Source organism: Ranitomeya imitator, chromosome 5 (genome assembly GCF_032444005.1).
Source record: "Ranitomeya imitator isolate aRanImi1 chromosome 5, aRanImi1.pri, whole genome shotgun sequence".
NCBI lineage: Eukaryota > Metazoa > Chordata > Amphibia > Anura > Dendrobatidae > Ranitomeya > Ranitomeya imitator.
The window spans coordinates 279,046,416-279,066,839 of NC_091286.1; the positions used below are offsets into that span (position 1 = coordinate 279,046,416).

The following is a 20,424-nucleotide window of genomic DNA, read 5'->3' on the forward strand; positions in this document are numbered from 1 at the left end:
AAGCAATAGAATGTGCCTTATATCATTTTCTTCCGCAGATTCATGGAACAAATGTAAGAATTTACTCAGACAATTCCACCGCAGTGGCATACTTGAACCGTCAGGGTGGTACAAAGTCAGGAAGTCTGATGACCATAGCTGCAAACATCTTTCAGCTGGCAGAGGCTCATCTAACATCCTTAACAGCCCTGCACATCAAAGGTGTAGAGAACATCAGGGCAGACTACCTCAGCAGAAACGAGTTGCGTCAAGGAGAATGGACCTTAAACAAATCCATATTCAGAAGGATAACAGAAGCATGGGGGATACCACAAATCGACCTATTTGCCACAAGAGACAACCGGCAAGTACAAAGGTTCGCTTCCCTGAACACCAGGGATCACCCAGATATGTTGGACTCTCTCCACCATCCTTGGCGGTTCAGACTGGCATATGCCTTTCCTCCAATGTCTCTGATTCCTCTAGTGATCAGAAAGATCAGGAGGGAACAGGCAAGAGTAATCCTCATTGCACCATTCTGGCCGAAAAGACCATGGTTCTCTTGTCTCCAGACCATGTGCCTATGCGATCCTTGGATCCTCCCATCAGACAAGGAGCTGCTGTACCAAGGCCCCTTTTTCCACCCGCAAGTGAAAGGTCTTCACTTGACGGCGTGGAATTTGAGAGGCAACTATTAAGTTCCAGAGGGTTCTCAACAGAACTAGTAAACACCCTCTTATTGAGCAGGAAAAGATCTACCACCCTAATATATAGTAGGGTATGGAATAAATTTTTAGACTTCTACACGGTACCGTTCACTAAGCAAGTTCCACTCACACCTATCCTAGAGTTCTTGCAAAAAGGCCGAGAGTTAGGACTATCTGTAAATACCTTAAGAGTTCAGGTCTCGGCATTAGGAGCCCTATATGGATGCAATATAGCAGCTAATAGGTGGATCTCCAGATTCATAAAATCTTGTGAACGTAGTAAACCGGTCCATATTCCCCGTCTACCTCCGTGGGATTTAAATCTAGTATTAGAGGCCTTAACAAGCTCTCCATTTGAACCATTAGATTCAATACCTTTAAAAATCCTAACATATAAAGTAGCCTTACTAGTAGCCCTAACCTCAGCTAGACGGGTTAGTGACATCCAGGCCCTATCAGTAGACCCACCTTTCTTACTGATATTTCATGATCGGATAGTCCTGAAACCAGACCCCTCATACCTCCCTAAGGTAGCGTCCACCTACCACAGGTCACAAGAAATATTTCTCCCTTCCTTTTTTGATTCACCTGTAACTCCAGAACATCATAAGTTCCACACCTTAGATGTCAGAAGAGCCATCCTGACTTATATAGAAAGGTGTCAGACATGGAGGGAGAGTAGGGCTCTGTTTATCTCCTTTCAGGGCCACAAGAAAGGACATGGGGTCACGAGAGCTACCATATCTCGGTGGATCAGAGAGGCTATCTGCTTGGCCTATACGTCAAAAGGCGAGATTCCTCCAGTGGGTATAAAAGCGCACTCAACACGAGCCATGGCTTCCTCCTGGGCGGAACAAGCAGATGTACCGATCCATTTAATATGTAAGGCTGCAACTTGGTCTACACCTTCTACCTTCTACAACCATTATAGACTTGATCTGTCCACGTCTTCTGATCTGACCTTTGGTAGAGCTGTTCTTAATACAGTAATCCCACCCAAATAATGACTCTCTGAAAATCTCTCATGTGGGGTGCTGTCGTGGCGAAGGGTAAAAAGCCGGATTACGTACCGGTAATGCTCTTTTAATGAGTCCACGACAGCACCCATGTATTACCCTCCCTAAATTATGCACAGCTCTTTCCTTTAAGGTCACAAATAATGGTTGTATAGAGTTAAGAAATTTATGTGACTGAATAAGAATGAATACTAACACTTTTGCGGTTCCCCTTTTTATACTCTGTAACTAAACTGAGGAGGAGAGGGGACCGCCTCCTTTTATTCTGTAGGTTTCCTGTTCCTATGGGCGGATCCCTCTCTCTCATGTGGGGTGCTGTCGTGGACTCATTAAAAGAGCATTACCGGTACGTAATCCGGCTTTTCCCGCTAAGCACTAGCATTTTACAAGCGTAATTAGCTTGCAGAATGCTAGCGTTTTCCAAGCGATCTGTAACATCGCTTGGAAAACTGACTGGCAGGTTGGTCACACTTGTGAAGCATAGTGTTTGACAAGTGTGACCAACTTTTTACTACTGATGCTGCCTATGCAGCAAAAGATCTAATGTTAAAAAAAAATAACTCGTGATATTCTCCCCTTCCGGCGTCTCGGCAGTCTTCCCGCTCCTCGCGATGCTCGCGTTCCCAGTAATGCCTTGCGGCAATGACCTCAGATGACGTACGGTCTCGTGAGACCGCTAAATCATCACAGGTCATTGCCGCAAAGTATTATTGGGATCATGAGGAGCTGGAACACTGCCGGGGATGCCTGAAGGTGAGAATATCACGATTTTTTATTTTAATTTTTTTTTATTTTTTATTTTTTTTTAACAGTTATATGGTTCCCAGGTCTTGGAGGAGAGTTTCCTCTCCTCCACCCTGGGTACCAACCGCATACGATCCGCTTATTCCCGCATGGTGGGCATAGCCCCATGCGGAAAGTAAGCGGATCAATGCATTCCTATGTGTGCGGAATCCCCGCGATTCCGCCCAAAGAATGACCATGCTGCGTTTTTTTCCGGAATGCGATTCCGCCGCGGAAAAAAATGCAACGTGCACAATAATTGCGGAATGCATTCTAATAATAGGATGCTTAATGTATGCGGTTTTTATAGCGAAAAAAGCGCGAAAATTCCTGAACGTGTGCAGTTGCTCTTAGTCCACCCTTAATTGGCTGATGAGACTCGATAGTTGGCATTTAGGATGCATTTCCACTTGTTGATAACAGGCATTACATTTTAACCAATCATCTATATGTATGAAGAAACAAGAAATTGGAGTTCCATACACATAAATTAGATTAAAAAAGTGTACTTTTTATTACAAATACTATTGCACAATGTATCACAATGCAATACAACGGTAGAGCAGACAAGAGACCCTAGTAAGAAACAAGTAAGTCCCAGGCACAAAAGTAAATTATATAAACCATCACAATGGTACTAGTATAAACCACTGCAGCTCATACTGGCTATGAATCTTTCTGGCACCCACTACAAATACTTTTCATATGAAATCAGTGTTGACCTAAGTATTGGATGTCTTTAACATAGTGCATTCCCCTTAGGCTGTCACAGTGACCAATGCCCCCACAGAGGAAAAAGACAATTGCGGTGTATCTAATAGCCAGATAGCTTACCCATGGTGAATGTAACAGAGTGCCAAGGGACCGGATCCACCCCCTGACGCGCCTTTCACTTAGGCTTTGTCTATATGGTTGCATTGACACTGATAATGTATAATCTAGCATAAAAATCATTGTTCTCAGCAGCACATAGTCCTGTGTAAACAGGGCATGTGCTGTCAAGAGAAATTGCCTTCTATGTGCACAGAACGATCTGATTTTTCTGTGCACACGGAAAGTGCGTTCCTCCTGTCTAAATGAGCTATTAAACCGATAGCAGTCATTAAGGCTATGTGCACAATTTGCGGATTAAGGCCCCTTCACACTAAGCGACGCTGCAGCGATACCGACAACGATCGGATCGCTGCAGCGTCGCTGTTTGGTCGCTGGAGAGCTGTCACACAGACCGCTCTCCAGCGACCAACGATGCCGGTAACCAGGGTAAACATCGGGTAACTAAGCGCAGGGCCGCGCTTAGTAACCCGATGTTTACCCTGGATACCATGCTAAAAGTAAAAAAAACAAACACTACATACTTACCTACCGATGTCTGTCCTCCAGCGCTGCGCTCTGCATCTCTGCTCTCCTCCTGTACTGTCTGTGAGCCGGAAAGCAGAGCGGTGACGTCACCGCTCTGCTTTCCGGCTCACAGCCAGTACAGGAGGAGTGCAGAGCACAGCGCTGGAGGACAGACAGCGGTAGGTAAGTATCTAGTGTTTGTTTTTTTTTACTTTTAGCATGGTAACCAGGGTAAACATCGGGTTACTAAGCGCGGCCCTGCGCTTAGTTACCCGATGTTTACCCTGGTTACCAGTGAAGACATCGCTGGATCGGTGTCACACACGCCGATCCAGCGATGTCTCCAGGGAGTCCAGCGACGAAATAAAGTTCTGGACTTTGTTCAGCGACCAACGATCTCCCAGCAGGGGCCTGATCGTTGGTCGCTGTCACACAGAACGATTTAATTAACGATATCGTTGCTACGTCACAAATAGCAACGATATCGTTAACAATATCGTTATGTGTGAAGGTACCTTTAGGCTTAGGAATTTTTGGTGCGGATTCTGCATCTCTTTGCAGAATACGCAGGTGCTGATTTGATGCTTTTTTTTGTGCAGACTTTGTGCGTTTTTGCTGCGGATTTTGTGCGGCTTTACTGCGTTTTTTACCCCTGCGGATTTCTATAATGGAATGGGTACAAAAACGCTGCAGATCCGCAAAAAAGTGACATGCTTCTTTTAATCCACAGCGTTTCCGCACTGAATTTTCCGCACCATTAGCACAGTTTTTTTTTTTTTTCTCATTGATTTACATTGTACTGTAAATCACTTGCGGATCTGCGTTTCAAAAAACGCTGCGGATCCGCAGGAAATCTGCAACGTGTGCACATACCCTGAAGAAACACTGGTCAATTTTATGTAGGGAAATTATCCGTCATTAAGAAGCTTTTTTTTTGGACTGACCAAGAACGCTTCCATGTGCACAGAGCCATTGTTAATGGAATTGTTCTGTGCACATAGAATGTCATTGTTCTCCGAAGCGCTTCTTGTTTACACTGGGCATTGTGCTGCCAAGAGTGATGGTTTTTAGGCAGGTGATTGGCCAATATTCCGGATGAAGACTCGCTACCTGATTATTGACCATTGTAAATGCATCTTTATAATTTTTTTTCCCATTTATGCTCATGGTCTGTTTGTCAGCAAACTATGGGTGAATGTATAAGCTCCGATACTGTAATCTAACCAAACCTTATTTTCCAGGACGTCCCTCCTAACAGCACCACCAGGAGGTTGTCCTTCGTATCCTTGATGGGGACAGGAACACAGAAGAGGTTAAATAGCCCCTCCACCCTTCAGTGTTTTTCCTGTCCCTATCAGGGACAGACGCAGGAAAGAGTTCTCCAGAAGAATTACTTGGATATTAGGGGGGGGTCCCGATGCAGGGACTCAGGCAGGATCGCAGCAAACTGATGGAGGTCCCTCATGCGATCCCGTAGAGCTTTGCGCTCCCGTCAGCTGCCTTATCCCTTCATCAAAAGGGCTCTAAAACAGCAGCTACTGCAGCGGTGCCGGCAAGTGCTGGGCCTGGGCTCCATGTGCCATGATCGGCAGCGTCCCCCTGAAGCTTCCGGCTCCGGCGGCATCTCCCAGGACTTCCAGTGCTTGCGTCAGAGAGGGCGCGCTGGGGGATCACTTCCGGGGGCGCGGTCAGCCGGACTATGACGGCTGTATGTCAGGAATACTCAAAGAAGAGCAGACCTCCTTTCTAGACAGCATTAGAACTATGATCAGAGAAGAGGTACAAACTACGGAATCATCGCTGATACCAGCTGAATCCCCCCATACTAAAAGACCCAGGTGGGAGCAGGATATTACCTCAGAAGAAGGAGAGGTCTCAATTCACTCTATTTCAGACTCTGCAGAAGGTGAGGGTCCGTCAACTTTGTTCCCAGAAGAAAGGAAGAGATATCGGTTCTCTTCCGAAAACACGGACATACACCTGCAGGCTGTTAGAAACACCATGAAGGTGGAAGAAGCCACAGAACCGCTAAAGGTTCAGGATGAAATGTTCAGCGGGCTTTGAGCTTGCAGAAACAGAGTATTCCCAGTAAATCACCACATAACGGAGATGATTCTGGAAGAGTGGGAGGACGTGGGGAAGAAACTCAGTCCCAAGAGATTTTAAACACCGTCTTCCATTTGACCCAGATGAGACCAAAATATGGGAATCCATGCCAAAAGTGGATATACCAGTGGCTAAAGTCTCTAAGAAGACAGCCATACCGTTCGAAGATTCGTCTGGTCTCAAAGACCCTATGGACAAGAGATCAGAAAATCTCCTTAAAAAAGGCCTGGGAGGCATCGTCAGCCATCATGAAGGCTAATATTGCGGCTACCTCAGTGGCCAGATCAATGTCTCTATGGGTAGAGAAATTAGAAGACCAGATCAACAATAAAATCCCTAGAGAGGAGATCCTAAAGTCGTTACCATTGCTGAAGATGGCGACAGATTTTATGGCTGACGCCTCAGCAGAATCGGTTCGTTTTGCAGCAAGGAAAAATGCCTTATCTAATGCAGCAAGGCGGACTCTATGGCTCAGGTCGTGGTCCGGGGACACACAATCAAAGAACAAACTCTGTTAAATACCATTCTCCGGCCTCCATGTATTCGGACCTGTATTGGATGAAAAGCTTGAAAAAGCAGCAGACAAGAAAAAAGGCTTTCAGGAGGAGAAAGCAAAGAGTACGCCATCCTTTCATAGGACTCGTTCCCATCCCAGACAGGACTATAGAGGGAAGGGGAAAGGTGGACAATGGAGCTACCCGAAAGGGGGTAGAGGTACCTTCCAGGATCAAGAACCAACAGACAATGATGCCAGGACAGTAGGTGGAAGACTCCAATACTTTTTACAGGGCTGGCAAGAAATCAGTCAGAATTCATGGATCCTAAGCACGATAGAACAGGGATACAAGATAGAATTCAGCCAGTTACCTCCCAAGAGATTGACTCAAACCCTGTCTCCGACAGTACACCAGAGACTTCTAGACGATATACAGGACCTTCTCCAGTTAAGAGCCATTATCCCAGTACCCAGCTCTCAAAAATTCAAGGGACACTATTCAAGCCTGTTCTCTATAAAGAAACCAGGCGGAGAACATTGTACAATCATAAACCTAAAACCACTAAATCAGTGGGTAACATACAAACAGTTCACGATGGAGTCCCTCAAATCTGTTATATCTCTAATTCAAAAGGGCTCAATAATGAGCACACTAGACCTAAAAAGTGCTTACTACCAGGTCCCCATCTACTCTTCTCATCAGCAATATCTCAGATTCGCTATAAGGAACCGGAATCACATAGAGCATTTCCAGTCCAGGTGCCTGCCATTTGGCCTCTCATCTGCCCCAAGAATCTTCACCAAGCTGATGGCAGAAGTGATGGCCTTCCTAAGAGAAAGAGATAATCGTTCCTTATCTGGACAACATTCTTATAGCAGACTCCCCTCAACAACTGGAAAGACATCTGGCGACAATCAGGTCAGTCCTAGAGAATCTGGGATGGCTAATAAATCTAAAAAAGTCAAATCTCACACCAGAAACAAGGAAGCTGTTTGTCGGAGTGATCCTGGACTCCATTCAGGAACATTCATACCTCCCGCAGCACAAACAGGAATTAATCAAAAAAGAGATTCAGATATTACAGAGACAGAGGCAAACCTCCATAAGGAAGGCCATGATGGTGCTGGGCTTGAGGACATCATGCATTCCCAGCATCCAGTGGAGTCAGTATCACTCAAGACCCTTGCAGCAAGAAGTCCTCTCACTATGGGATGGCAGAGACTCCTCTCTAGACAAAAAGGTGCTCTTATCCAAAGAGGCAAAAAGATCACTGTCATGGTGGACCGAGGAAACAAACCTCGGGAAAGGAAGACCCTGGAGAACATCTCCATGTGTGAACATCACCAAGGACGCAAGCCTCAGAGGCTGGGGAGCCCATATGGAAGGAAGCTACTTGCAAGGAGACTGTGAAGTCAATAAGCAGCAGGTCTTCGAATTACAGAGAGCTCAGAGCAGTCTGGGAAGCCCTAAAGAGATTCCAGGGAAGTCTAGGGGACCAACATGTCCGTATCTTCTCAGACAATTCGACAACAGTAGCCTTCCTACTTCATCAGGGAGGCCCAAGACATCGTCACTTACAGAGCTTGTCAGACCCAATCTTTTCCTGGGCAGAGCTCACAGTGAAGTCAATAACAGCAGTTCACCTGAAAGGCACCGAAAATCAGATAGCAGACTTTCTGAGCAGGAAAAAACTGTCCCACAGAATGGTCCTTAAACCACGATGTCTTTCTTCAGTTAACCCAACGCTGGGGCTTCCCGGAAGTAGATCTATTTGCTTCAAGACAAAATACAAAAACAGACATTCTTCTCTCTAAATCCAGGAGACAAGCCGTCAGGGATAGACGCCTTGGCCCAGGAGTGGGACATGGACCTAGCTTATGCCTTTCCACCGTTGGCTCTAATACCAAGAGTATTGAGAAAGGTTCAGGAGAACCGAGCATCAGTAATCCTAATTGTACCATACTGGCCCAAAAGGAGCTGGTTTCCCTTACTGAGATGGATGTCCCTAGAAGAACCAGTTGATCTACCACGAAGACCAGACCTTTTGTTTCAGGGCCCTCTAGTTCACCAGAACCCGGATCTACTACAGTTAGCAGCTTGGATCCTGAAAAGGAGATCCTGAGGTCAAAGGGCCTTTCAGAACTAGTCCATTCTACCATCCAAAACAGCAGAAAGCCGGTGACTTCTGCAATATACAGAAAAATATGGAAGAAGTTCTGTTCCCAAAATACATCTCCTGTATCAGTATCTGAGGGCCCAGATATTCCAAGAATTCTAGACTTTCTTCAATCAGGCTTTGATAAAGGTTTAAAGGCACAGATGATTGGCCTCGGGGAGACCAAAACATCCAACACCGCGGAGACACCATCACGTGTTTCTCAACGCAGTGATTCCAGAACACTGCCCCCATCCCTTATGGGAAATATGCAGATGCATGAAAAGAAGCTGCGGAGATACCATCACGTGTTTCTCGACGCAAGCAGTGAATAGCCAGGCCTTTCCCCGGGAAGGAACAACCACGGGAAGGGCAGCATCCTATGAAGGAAAGCCACCTATGCCAAGCATGGTATCCATCCACAGACAGCTGTTTCGGGGTTTTTGCCCCTCATCAGTGTGGAGTAGGAATCTGGCTATAGGTGGCTTTCCTTCATAGGATGCTGCCCTTCCCGTGGTTGTTCCTTCCCGGGGAAAGGCCTGGCTATTCACTGCTTGCGTCGAGAAACACGTGATGGTGTCTCCGCAGCTTCTTTTCATGCATCTGCATATTTCCCATAAGGGATGGGGGCAGTGTTCTGGAAGCAGTGCGTTGAGAAACACGTGATGGTGTCTCCGCGGTGTTGGATGTTTTGGTCTCCCCGAGGCCAATCATCTGTGCCTTTATAGCCTTTTTACTAGGCACTGCTCCTAATAGCCAGATTCCTACTCCACACTGATGAGGGGCAAAAACCCCGAAACAGCTGTCTGTGGATGGATACCATGCTTGGCATAGGTGGCTTTCCTTCATAGGATGCTGCCCTTCCCGTGGTTGTTCCTTCCCGGGGAAAGGCCTGGCTATTCACTGCTTGCGTCGAGAAACACGTGATGGTGTCTCCGCAGCTTCTTTTCATGCATCTTGATAAAGGTTTAAGACCCAGTACGCTAAAAGTACAAATTTCAGCTCTCAGTTCTTTCTATGACTTCCAGTTGGCCAGCCATCCCTGGGTAATGAGATTTGTTAAAGCCACTCAGCGTCTTAGGCCCACAATACGCAGCTCAGTACCACCTTGGGATCTCAGCCTAGTCTTGAACGAACTTTGCAAAGAACCATATGAACCACTAGATCAAGCAAACTTGAGAGCAGTAACCTTTAAAGCCCTCTTCTTAGTGGCAATAACATCAGCGACACGTATTGGGGAAATTCAATCCTTCTCCATTAAAGACCCATACCTGAAGGTTCAAGATGACTGCATCATCCTAAGACTGGATCCTGCCTTTCTTCCCAAAGTGGTATCTGACTTCCATAGAAATCAGATCATTCTACCTATCTTTTGCCAAAACTACAGTAATGAGAAAGAGCGTTCTCTGCACGCATTGGACGTTAAAAGAACAATACTCCACTACTTAGAGATCACAGACAGTTGGAGACTCTAACCTCTTCATCCAGATGTCTGGAAGAAACAAGGGGAAGAAGGCGTCCAAAGCTACACTAGATGGATTAAATCAGCTATTAGTGCGGCCTATATCTCGATGGGGAAATCCCCACCAGAAAGCCTCGGAGCGCACTTGCTGAGAGCAATCTCAGCTTCATGGGCAGAAAGTGCTGGGGCTTCTATGGACTAGATCTGCAGAGCCGCAACTTGGGCTAGGTCAAATACTTTTTGTAAGCATTATAAGTTGGATGTCATAGCAAACCAACAAACTTTGTTCGGGAGGAAAGTCCTCCAGGCTGTAATCTCACCCTAAAATAAGGAGTTGTTTGGTATTTCTCCTGGTGGTCCTGTCATGAGGGACATCCTGGAAAGTAGGAATTAGTCCTACCGGTAATAGTGTTTCCAGGAGTCCATCATGACAGCACCCCTTATATACCCTCCCTTGAGTTTCCTGTCTGATATGTGATGTAAACATGTGTAGAGAGGAAGTTCAATAAAAGTGTTGCATCCATCCTGGTGTGGTACTTGGGAAAATCACTGAAGGGTGGAGGTGGGGAGGGGTTATTTAACCCCTTCCCGACCTGTGACGCCACGTAGGCGTCATGAAAGTCGGTGCCAATCCGACCTGTGACGCCTATGTGTCATGGAGGGATCGCGTCCCTGCAGATCGGGTGAAAGGGTTAATTCTAATTTCACCTGATCTGCAGGGGCAGGGGGCGTGGTACTTCAGCCCAGGGGGGTGGCTTCACCACCACCCCGTGGCTACGATCGCTCTGATTGGCTGTTGAAAGTAGAACTGCCAATCAGAGCGATTTGTAATATTTCACCTATGAAAACGGCTGAAATATTACAATCCAGCCATGGCCGATGCTTCAATATCATCGGCCATGGCTGGAAACCCTGATCTGACCCAACCCCCCACCACCGCCACCGATCTCCTCCCCAGTCCTCCGTCCTGTGCTCCGCTCCCCTCCGTGGTTTCACACTTGCATTTCAAAACGCCTGCGTTTTAAAAAAAAAAAACCGCATGGTGAAAAAACACATGTAAACGCGTGCAAACGCTGCGTTTTTTTGATGCATGCGTTTTTGCATGTGGTGAAAAAAACGCAGCGTTTTCACACGTTTACATGCGTTTTTTTCATGCGTTTGCGTTTTTTAAACGCATGCTGAGAAATGTGTGACAGCTGCCAATCATCAAAATAAAGTAAAAAACCCACTATAAACAGAAATAGTTAGGGTTAGGGATCATAACCCTAACCCTAAAGGGATCCTAACCCTACCCCTAACCCGAAGCCTAAAGGGATCCTAACCCTAAAGGGATTAGGGGTAGGGTTAGGGTTAGGATTCCTTTAGGGGTAGGGTTAGGGTTAGGATCCCTTTAGGGGTAGGGTTAGGGATAGGGTTAGGATCCCTTTAGGGTTAGGGTTAGGATCCCGTTAGGGTTAGGATCCCTTTATCACCTTTATCATGGGGGGTGGCATATCAGTGTGTTTTCTGTTTATTTTTAATAAAAACGCATGCGTTTTTAAAGCAAACAAACGCATGCGTTTCCATTGACTCCAATGTATTTTTTGACACAAAAAAAACGCATGAAAACGCATGCGTTTTTATGTGTCAAAAAAAACGCCTCTCAAAAATACTACAAGTTGCATTTCTGAAAAAGAACGCATGCAGCAAAAAAACGCATGCGTTTCAAAACGCGACCAAATGCGTACAACAAAAAACGCTGCAGACAAAAACGCAAGTGTGAAACCACCCTTAAGTAGACATCTGGGTAATGTTATTTATTGACTATTTTGTCACATAACTCTCTCGTTTAACAGAATAAAAATTCAAAATTGCGAAATTTTCGCCAAATTTCCATTTTTTTCACAAACGCAAAAAATTATCGACCTAAATTTACCACTAGCATGAAGCCCAATATGTCATGAAAAAACAGTCTCAGAACCGCTAGGATCCGTTGAAGCGTTCCTGAGTTATTACCTCATAAAGGGACACTGGTCAGAATTGCAAAAAACGGCCAGGTCATTAAGGTCAAAATAGGCTGGGTCATGAAGGGGTTAACCTCTTCTGTGTTCCTGTCCCTATCAGGGATATGAAGGACAACCTCCTGGTGGTGCTGTCATGATGGACTCCTGGAAACACTATTACCGGTAGCACTAATTCCTACTTTTCTTCTTCTGCATTTTGTTTAACTTCAATGGTCGGTACACTTGCTGACTGTAGAAAACCAAATACTTGTTTTCAGCTTTTTTTTTCCAATAGCAGCTGATACACCTCCCTAAAGTTCTCTGCGCTATGTGCAGATCAGCATAGTCCGACCTAACCACTGCTATCCCTTGGCTGACGGCTCTCCGTATGCCATCCTATAGGATCTAGCCCTTCAGCCATCTACTATGTATGCACCTCACAATGTGGTAGACAATGATGGGAAGACAACGGCACAGATCAGGAGGCTGCACTGGCGCCTGCAATCAATGCAAAGGTTTCCTCTGGGATTAGGAGGATTCCTACACAACTGGAGATGTCAGTCATGAGGCCGCAGGAGGGATACAGAAGGCTTGTGATCTGCATTCTGGATGCAAAACATTGCTAAAGAGTTTAGAATAAAATCCTACTACAGTGGTTATCACTGCAGCCTTGCAGCGCTGGAGTCCTGGGTTCTAATCCCACCTTGGACAACATCTGCAAGGAGTTTATGTTCTCCCCGTAATTGCGTGGGTTTCCTCCGGGCACTCCGGTTTCCTCCCACATTCCAAAGACATACTGATAGGGGATTTAGATTGGGGACAGCAATGATAATGTGTGCAAACTGTAAAGCGCTGCGGAATATGTTAGCGCTATATAAAAATAATGATTATTATTATAAATCAAGATTATTAATGTGTGGCACCTACAATGCCTGTAGGTGAGAAATGTACCCCCTCAGTGTTGCACTGGTAGTAGCCTGTGTCAGACACAGAGCAGGTTGTGTAGGCATACAGAAGTATGCAAAAGACTAAAGGTACCTTCACACTAAGCGACGCTGCAGCGATACCGACAACGATCATATGAATATGAAGAAATACGGCAGCACTCGCCAATCTTCTGTGCAGGTAACTTTATTAGTGCATAAACTTCACGGCACGGGGGTGTATACCAAGGTGATGTGAGGGCTGAACGACGGCCGTTTCGCACCTGTCTGGCGCTTCCACCCATGCCTTTCTGCTTGTCCTTGTTTAAGTGGTCCATTTGTCAATAAGCCTGCCATGGGAATGGCCCATTAACCCCTTCCCGACCTGTGACACAGCGTATGCGTCATGAAAGTCGGTGCCAATCCGACCTGTGACGCATATGCTGTGTCACAGAAAGATCGCGTCCCTGCAGATCGGGTGAAAGGGTTAACTCCCATTTCACCCGATCTGCAGGGACAGGGGGAGTGGTAGTTTAGCCCAGGGGGGGTGGCTTCACCCCCTCGTGGCTACGATCGCTCTGATTGACTGTTGAAAGTGAAACTGCCAATCAGAGCGATTTGTAATATTTCACCTAAAAAAATGGTGAAATATTACAATCCAGCCATGGCCGATGCTGCAATATCATCGGCCATGGCTGGAAATACTAATGGGCCCCCACCCCACCCCACCGATCGCCCCCCCAGCCCCCCGATCTGTGGCCCGCTCCCCTCAGTCCTGTGCTCCGCTCCCCCGTCCTCCTGTCCGCTCCCCCCGTGCTCCAATCACACCCCCCGTGCTCCAATCAAACCCCCCCGCACTCCGATCCCCCCCCGTGCTCCGATCCACCCCCCCTGCACACCGATCCACCCCCCCTGCACACCGATCCACCCGCCCGCACACCGATCACTCTCCCCCATGCTCCGATCCCTCCCCCCCGTGCTCCGACGCCCCCCCCGTGCCCTGATCTCCCCCCCCCCTGTGCCCTGATCTCCCCCCCCTTATACTTACCGATCCTGGCGGGGTCCGTCCGTCTTCTTCCCCGGGCGCCGCCATGTTCCAAAATGGCGGGCGCATGCGCAGTGCGCCCGCCGAATCTGCCGGCCGGCAGATTCGTTCCAATGTGAATTTTGATCACTGTGATATAATCTATCACAGTGGTCAAAATAAAAAAACAGTAAATGACCCCCCCCATTTGTCCCCCATAGATAGGGACAATAATAAAATAAAGAATTTTTTTTTTTTTTCACTAAGGTTGGAGTTAGAACTAGGGTTAGGGGTAGGGTTAGGGTTAGGGTTAGGGTTTCGGTATGTGCACACGTATTCTGGTCCTCTGCGGATTTTTCCGCAGCGGATTTGATAAATCCGCAGTGCTAAACCGCTGCGGATTTATGGCAGATTTACCGCGGTTTTTCTGCGCATTTCACTGCGGTTTTACAACTGCGATTTTCTATTGGAGCAGTTGTAAAACCGCTGTGGAATCCGCAGAAAGAAGTGACATGCTGCGGAATGTAAACCGCTGCGTTTCCGTGCAGTTTTTCCGCAGCATGTGTACAGCGATTTTTGTTTCCCATAGGTTTACATTGAAATGTAAACTCATGGGAAACTGCTGCGGATCCGCAGCGTTTTCCGAAGCGTGTGCACATACCTTTAGAATTAGGCTATGTGCACACGGTGCGGATTTGGCTGCGGATCCGCAGCGGATTGGCCGCTGCGGATCCGCAGCAGTGTTCCATCAGGTTTACAGTACCATGTAAACCTATGGAAAACCAAATCCGCTGTGCCCATGGTGCGGAAAATACCGCACGGAAACGCTGCGTTGTATTTTCCGCAGCATGTCAATTCTTTGTGCGGATTCCGCAGCGTTTTACACCTATTCCTCAATAGGAATCCGCAGGTGAAATCCGCAGTAAATCCGCAGGTAAAACGCAGTGCCTTTTACCCGCGGATTTTTCAAAAATGGTGCGGAAAAATCTCACACGAATCCGCAACGTGGGTACATAGCCTTAGGGTTAGGGTTGGGTTGGAATTAGGGTTGTGGTTAGGGTTAGGGGTGTGTTGGGGTTAGGGTTGTGGTTAGGGGTGTGTTGCGGTTAGGGTTGTGGTTAGGGTTACGGCTACAGTTGGGATAAGGGTTAGGGGTGTGTTGGCGTTAGAATTGAGGGGTTTCCACTGTTTAGGCACATCAGGGGGTCTCCAAACGCAACATGGCGCCACCATTGATTCCAGCCAATCTTTTATTCAAAAAGTCAAATGGTGCTCCTTCCCTTCCGAGCCCCGACGTGTGCCCAAACAGTGGTTTACCCCCACATATGGGGTATCAGTGTACTCAGGACAAACTGGGCAACAATTACTGGGGTCCAATTTCTCCTGTTACCCTTGAGAAAATAAAAAATTGCTTGCTAAAACATCATTTTTGAGGAAAGAAAAATGATTTTTTATTTTCACGGCTCTGCGTTGTAAACGTCTGTGAAGCACTTGGGGGTTCAAAGTGCTCACCACATATCTAGATAAGTTCCTTGGGGGGTCTAGTTTCCAAAATGGGGTCACTTGTGGGGGGTTTCTACTGTTTAGGCACACCAGGGGCTCTGCAAACGCAACGTGACGCCCGCAGACCATTCCATCAAAGTCTGCATTTCAAAAGTCACTACTTCCCTTCTGAGCCCCGACGTGTGCCCAAACAGTGGTTTACCCCCACATATGGGGTATCAGCGTACTCAGGAGAAACTGAACAACAACTTTTGGGGTCCAATTTCTCCTGTAACCCTTGGGAAAATAAAAAATTCTGGGCTAAAAAATTATTTTTGAGGAAAGAAAACGTATTTATTATTTTCACTGCTCTGTGTTATAAACTTCTGTGAAGCACTTGGGGGTTCAAAGTGCTCACCTCACATCTAGATAAGTTCCTTTCGGGGTCTAGTTTCTAAAATGGGGTCACTTGTGGGGGGTTTCTACTGTTTAGCCACATCAGGGGCTCTGCAAACGCAACGTAACGCCCGCAGAGCATTCCATCAAAGTCTGCATTTCAAAATGTCACTACTTGACTTCCGAGCCCCGACATGTGCCCAAACTGTGGTTTACCCCCACATATGGGGTATCAGCGTACTCAGGAGAAACTGTACAACAACTTTTGGGGTCAAATTTCTCCTGTTACCCTTGGGAAAATAATAAATTGCAGGCTAAAAAATCATTTTAGAGAAAATAAAATTTTTATTTTCATGGCTCTGCGTTATAAACTTCTGTGAAGCACCTGGGGGTTTAAAGTGCTCAATATGCATCTAGATAAGTTCCTTGGGGGGTCTAGTTTCCAAAATGGGGTCACTTGTGGGGGAGCTCCAATGCATAGGCACACAGGGGCTCTCTAAACGCGACATGGTGTCCGCTAACAATTGGAGCTAATTTTCCATTCAAAAAGTCAAATGGCGCGCCTTTCCTTCCGAGCCCTGCCGTGTGCCCAAACAGTGGTTTACCCCCACATATGAGGTATCGGCGTACTCGGGAGAAATTGCCCAACAAATTTTAGGATTCATTTTATCCTATTGCCCATGTGAAAATGAAAAACTGAGGCGAAAAGAATTTTTTTGTGAAAAAAAAAGTACTTTTTCATTTTTACAGATCAATTTGTGAAGCACCTGAGGGTTTAAAGTGCTCAATATGCATCTAGATAAGTTCCTTGGGGCGTCTAGTTTCCAAAATGGGGTCACGTGTGGGGGAGCTCCAATTTTTAGGCACACGGGGGCTCTCCAAACGTGACATGGTGTACGCTAAAGAGTGGAGCCAATTTTTCGTTCAAAAAGTCAAATGGCGCTCCTTCCCTTCCAAGCCCTGCCGTGCGCCCAAACAGTGGTTTACCCCCACATATGAGGTATCAGCGTACTCAGGACAAATTGGACAACAACTTTCGTGGTTCAGTTTCTCCTTGTACCATTGGGAAAATAAAAAAAATGTTGCTAAAAGATAATTTTTGTGACTAAAAAGTTAAATGTTCATTTTTTCCTTCCATGTTGCTTCTGCTGCTGTGAAGCACCTGAAGGGTTAAAAAACTTCTTGAATGTGGTTTTGAGCACCTTGAGGGGTGCATTTTTTAGAATGGTGTCACTTTTGGGTATTTTCAGCCATATAGACCCCTCAAACTGACTTCAAATGTGAGGTGGTCCCTAAAAAAAATGGTTTTGTAAATTTCGTTGTAAAAATGAGAAATCGCTGGTCAAATTTTAACTCTTATAACTTCCTAGCAAAAAAAAATTTTGTTTCCAAAATTGTGCTGGTGTAAAGTAGACATGTGGGAAATGTTATTTATTAACTATTTTGTGTCACATAACTCTCTGGTTTAACAGAATAAAAATTCAAAATGTGAAAATTGCGAAATTTTCAAAATTTTCGCCAAATTTCCGTTTTTATCACAAATAAACGCAGAATTTATTGACCTAAATTTACCACTAACATGAAGCCCAATATGTCACGAAAAAACAATCTCAGAACCGCTAGGATCCGTTGAAGCGTTCCTGAGTTATTACCTCATAAAGGGACACTGGTCAGAATTGCAAAAAACGGCCAGGTCATTAAGGTCAAAATAGGCTGGGTCATGAAGGGGTTAAATATAATGTGTATGTGATATCCATGGAAAAGCTGCTAGCAGACGGACAACGCACACTGCTGTGTGAATTAGGCCTCCATTTTCTATGGGCAGTCCAAAAATCAAACCAAAAACAATCTTGAACGTTGTATTTTTTTTTATATTTGTGCCACAGAAAAATGCTACAAATTTCACCTGAATTTATATGTACAGTACTTTCAAATAAAAATAACCTTTCTCTTGTATAAAACAAGCCCTCACCCAGGCACATCAGTCAGAAAATACAATATATATATATATATATATATATATATATATATATATATATATATATATATATATATATATATATATATATATATATATATATATATATATATATATATATATATATATATATATATATATATTGGGACTGCTTATTAAGACCATTAGTGCATCCGGCCATGCGGGTCACCACCTCCTCCAGTTGGGTTCTGCTCTGCTCCGATGGTAGCTTGTCCTTCTCTGCTCCGATGGTAGCTTGTCCTTCACGTATCGTCACGGTCATGTCAGGAGCTGCCGGGCTGCAGCTCCTTCTGACTAAATCTCTGTTTAATAGCAAACATTGGTGTGAACATATAAACATGACCTTTTTTTGTTCCTCCTTTCTTAAGGGATCTACAAGCAAAATAGCTCCAGACTTCTGGAGGAAGTATTAAAGCAGCAGAAGGAGGCCTACTCCAAGTATCCACTTGAATATGCAAATGGCAGCGCTGAGAGCACAGATAAAGGTGATGATCGGGCAATGCACAGACAGGCTTCTATTCCTTTCATGCGCAGTGTGAGATCTGGTTTCCCACACCAGTCCATGATAAATGCACTATTCAGCTTTTGTACATTCTGCCCATTGTACGGCTATCATCCGGTTTTAGCTCCTACACAGAGAAGCTTTTGTACTCAGATTAAGGGGGCATATATGCGTCCTTCTGGCTAGCAGATTCTTATAGATGGTACGCTGTGGTTATATGCAGGTATTGGCACCGTGTAGCACAGGGACATTGCTGGGGTCCTGAAACATGGGGCGCTGGCCTTAGTGTATTACATTGTATCATTGGTGCCACTTTACAACATATGGACATAGTCGGTGACACTAACTTGGGCCGAGCTCTTGCTATTTTGCTACCTCTTGAGAATATTGAAATAGCGCCTAACACAAAAAAAAAAAGGAAAATAACACTGCCATATTGTGTAAATGAGCAATACTACTGTACAGTGATGTAAAAACACTACAATTACCTTTGTGTGGTGACTGAATAATGAATAACACTGCTATGGAGTACCAGCATAAAAAATTCTAAGTGGATAGCCCTACCCTTTACTGATAAACATAGTGGCTAAGTAACACCGCTATATTGTGCCTATATAAAAAAATCCCACTGTATGTATCTTGATAACCCTACCTGTTACTGGTAAACATCACCACACAGTGGCTGAATATTACCGCTATAATGCACCTGTTTAAAAAAAAAAAACCTACCATACGGTAACTAGATAACATTACCTGTTATTGATAAACGTTTCCCGTGTGACTGAATAACATTCTTCAATTGCATAATACCATCATACTGTGGCTTAATAACCGCAGACTTTAAAGGGAACTTGTCATGTGAAAAAAGTCTGCAGGTTAAGCAAACACCTACACCCCCACGAGGAAATGTACTTCCTTCCGGTAGAGTACGGGATTCTGTCCCAGCTCTGTGTATATAGTGCGGCGACTGGCACTGATGGTAGTTCCTTATTAGGGCCGGCTGTCAGCCAGAGGCGCAGTTACAGCCACACACATATACACTGGGTACGGAAAGTATTCAGACCCTTTCACATTTTTCACTCTTTGTTTCATTGCAGCCATTTGGTAAATTCAAAAAAAGTTCATTTTTTTTCTCATTCATGTACACTCTGCACCCCATCTTGACTGAAAAAAAATACAGAAATGTATACATTTTTGCAAATATATTAAAGAAAAACTGAACTATTACATGGTCAGTGATAGTCCTGTTCAGTTGCTAAGTAAGCGAACACCTGTCTGGTTTGCAAAATACCATCATTTTTCTCTGTAAATGTACTTTCCAAATGTGGCTCTGCTGACAGGGCTGTGGAGTCGGTAAGCCCTGCCTCACTACTGAGCATGGACATAAAGTGCAGCACAGATTCATCTCGGCTAAAAGCCCAGCTCCTTACATCAGGAACAGACATTTATAGGATATTTCATCACTTTCCCAAATTCTTATAAAAACATTTACAGCAGATTCTGCATTGTACTGCTGTACCCCATCTTAATATATACTTTCCTTGTAAGGTCTTCACATCCTGTTCCGTGCAGACGTGTCCAGATCCCAGAATTCCAAGTGGCGGAAGTTCAGCAGACTGCCATATTGGGACACCCAAGTGATGGGTGTCTCAATATGGAAACTGCTGGTGGTACCACGGTTGCAACACACACACACAACTGCTGGTGGTACCACGGTTGCAACACACACACACAATATGCCATACGCACCACACACACACACACTGTATGTGCCGTACGCAGCACACACACTGTATACGCCTCCATCTAGTGTATTATATATTTTAGGAGTCGGTCCATTTTATACCAACTCCGACTCCACAGCTCTGCTTCTGTATTCTGCAATGGCAAAACAATATTTCACAATTCGCTGGAATAAAATGTCATCGTTGTATCACCCTGCTGTTACTTTCAATGTATGTCCATTTGTTTTCAGCTGCACTATTTAAGCATAATGCTAGCACCCTTTTCAGATCCTGCTATCCATCTACTTATATAATGTATGGTGCAGGTACAACGCTGTGCACATCGCTT

At 45.3% G+C, this 20,424-nt stretch overlaps 1 protein-coding gene across 1 annotated transcript in view; it reads left to right on the forward strand.

Annotated features, from left to right (window-relative positions):
* Positions 1–20,424, forward strand: part of NUS1 (NUS1 dehydrodolichyl diphosphate synthase subunit) — a 44,063-nt gene that overhangs the window by 12,237 nt on the left and 11,402 nt on the right. The window contains exon 2 of the mRNA XM_069726207.1: positions 18,218–18,334. Coding sequence (XP_069582308.1) covers positions 18,218–18,334 — 117 coding nt within the window. The remainder of the gene's footprint in view (positions 1–18,217; positions 18,335–20,424) is intronic.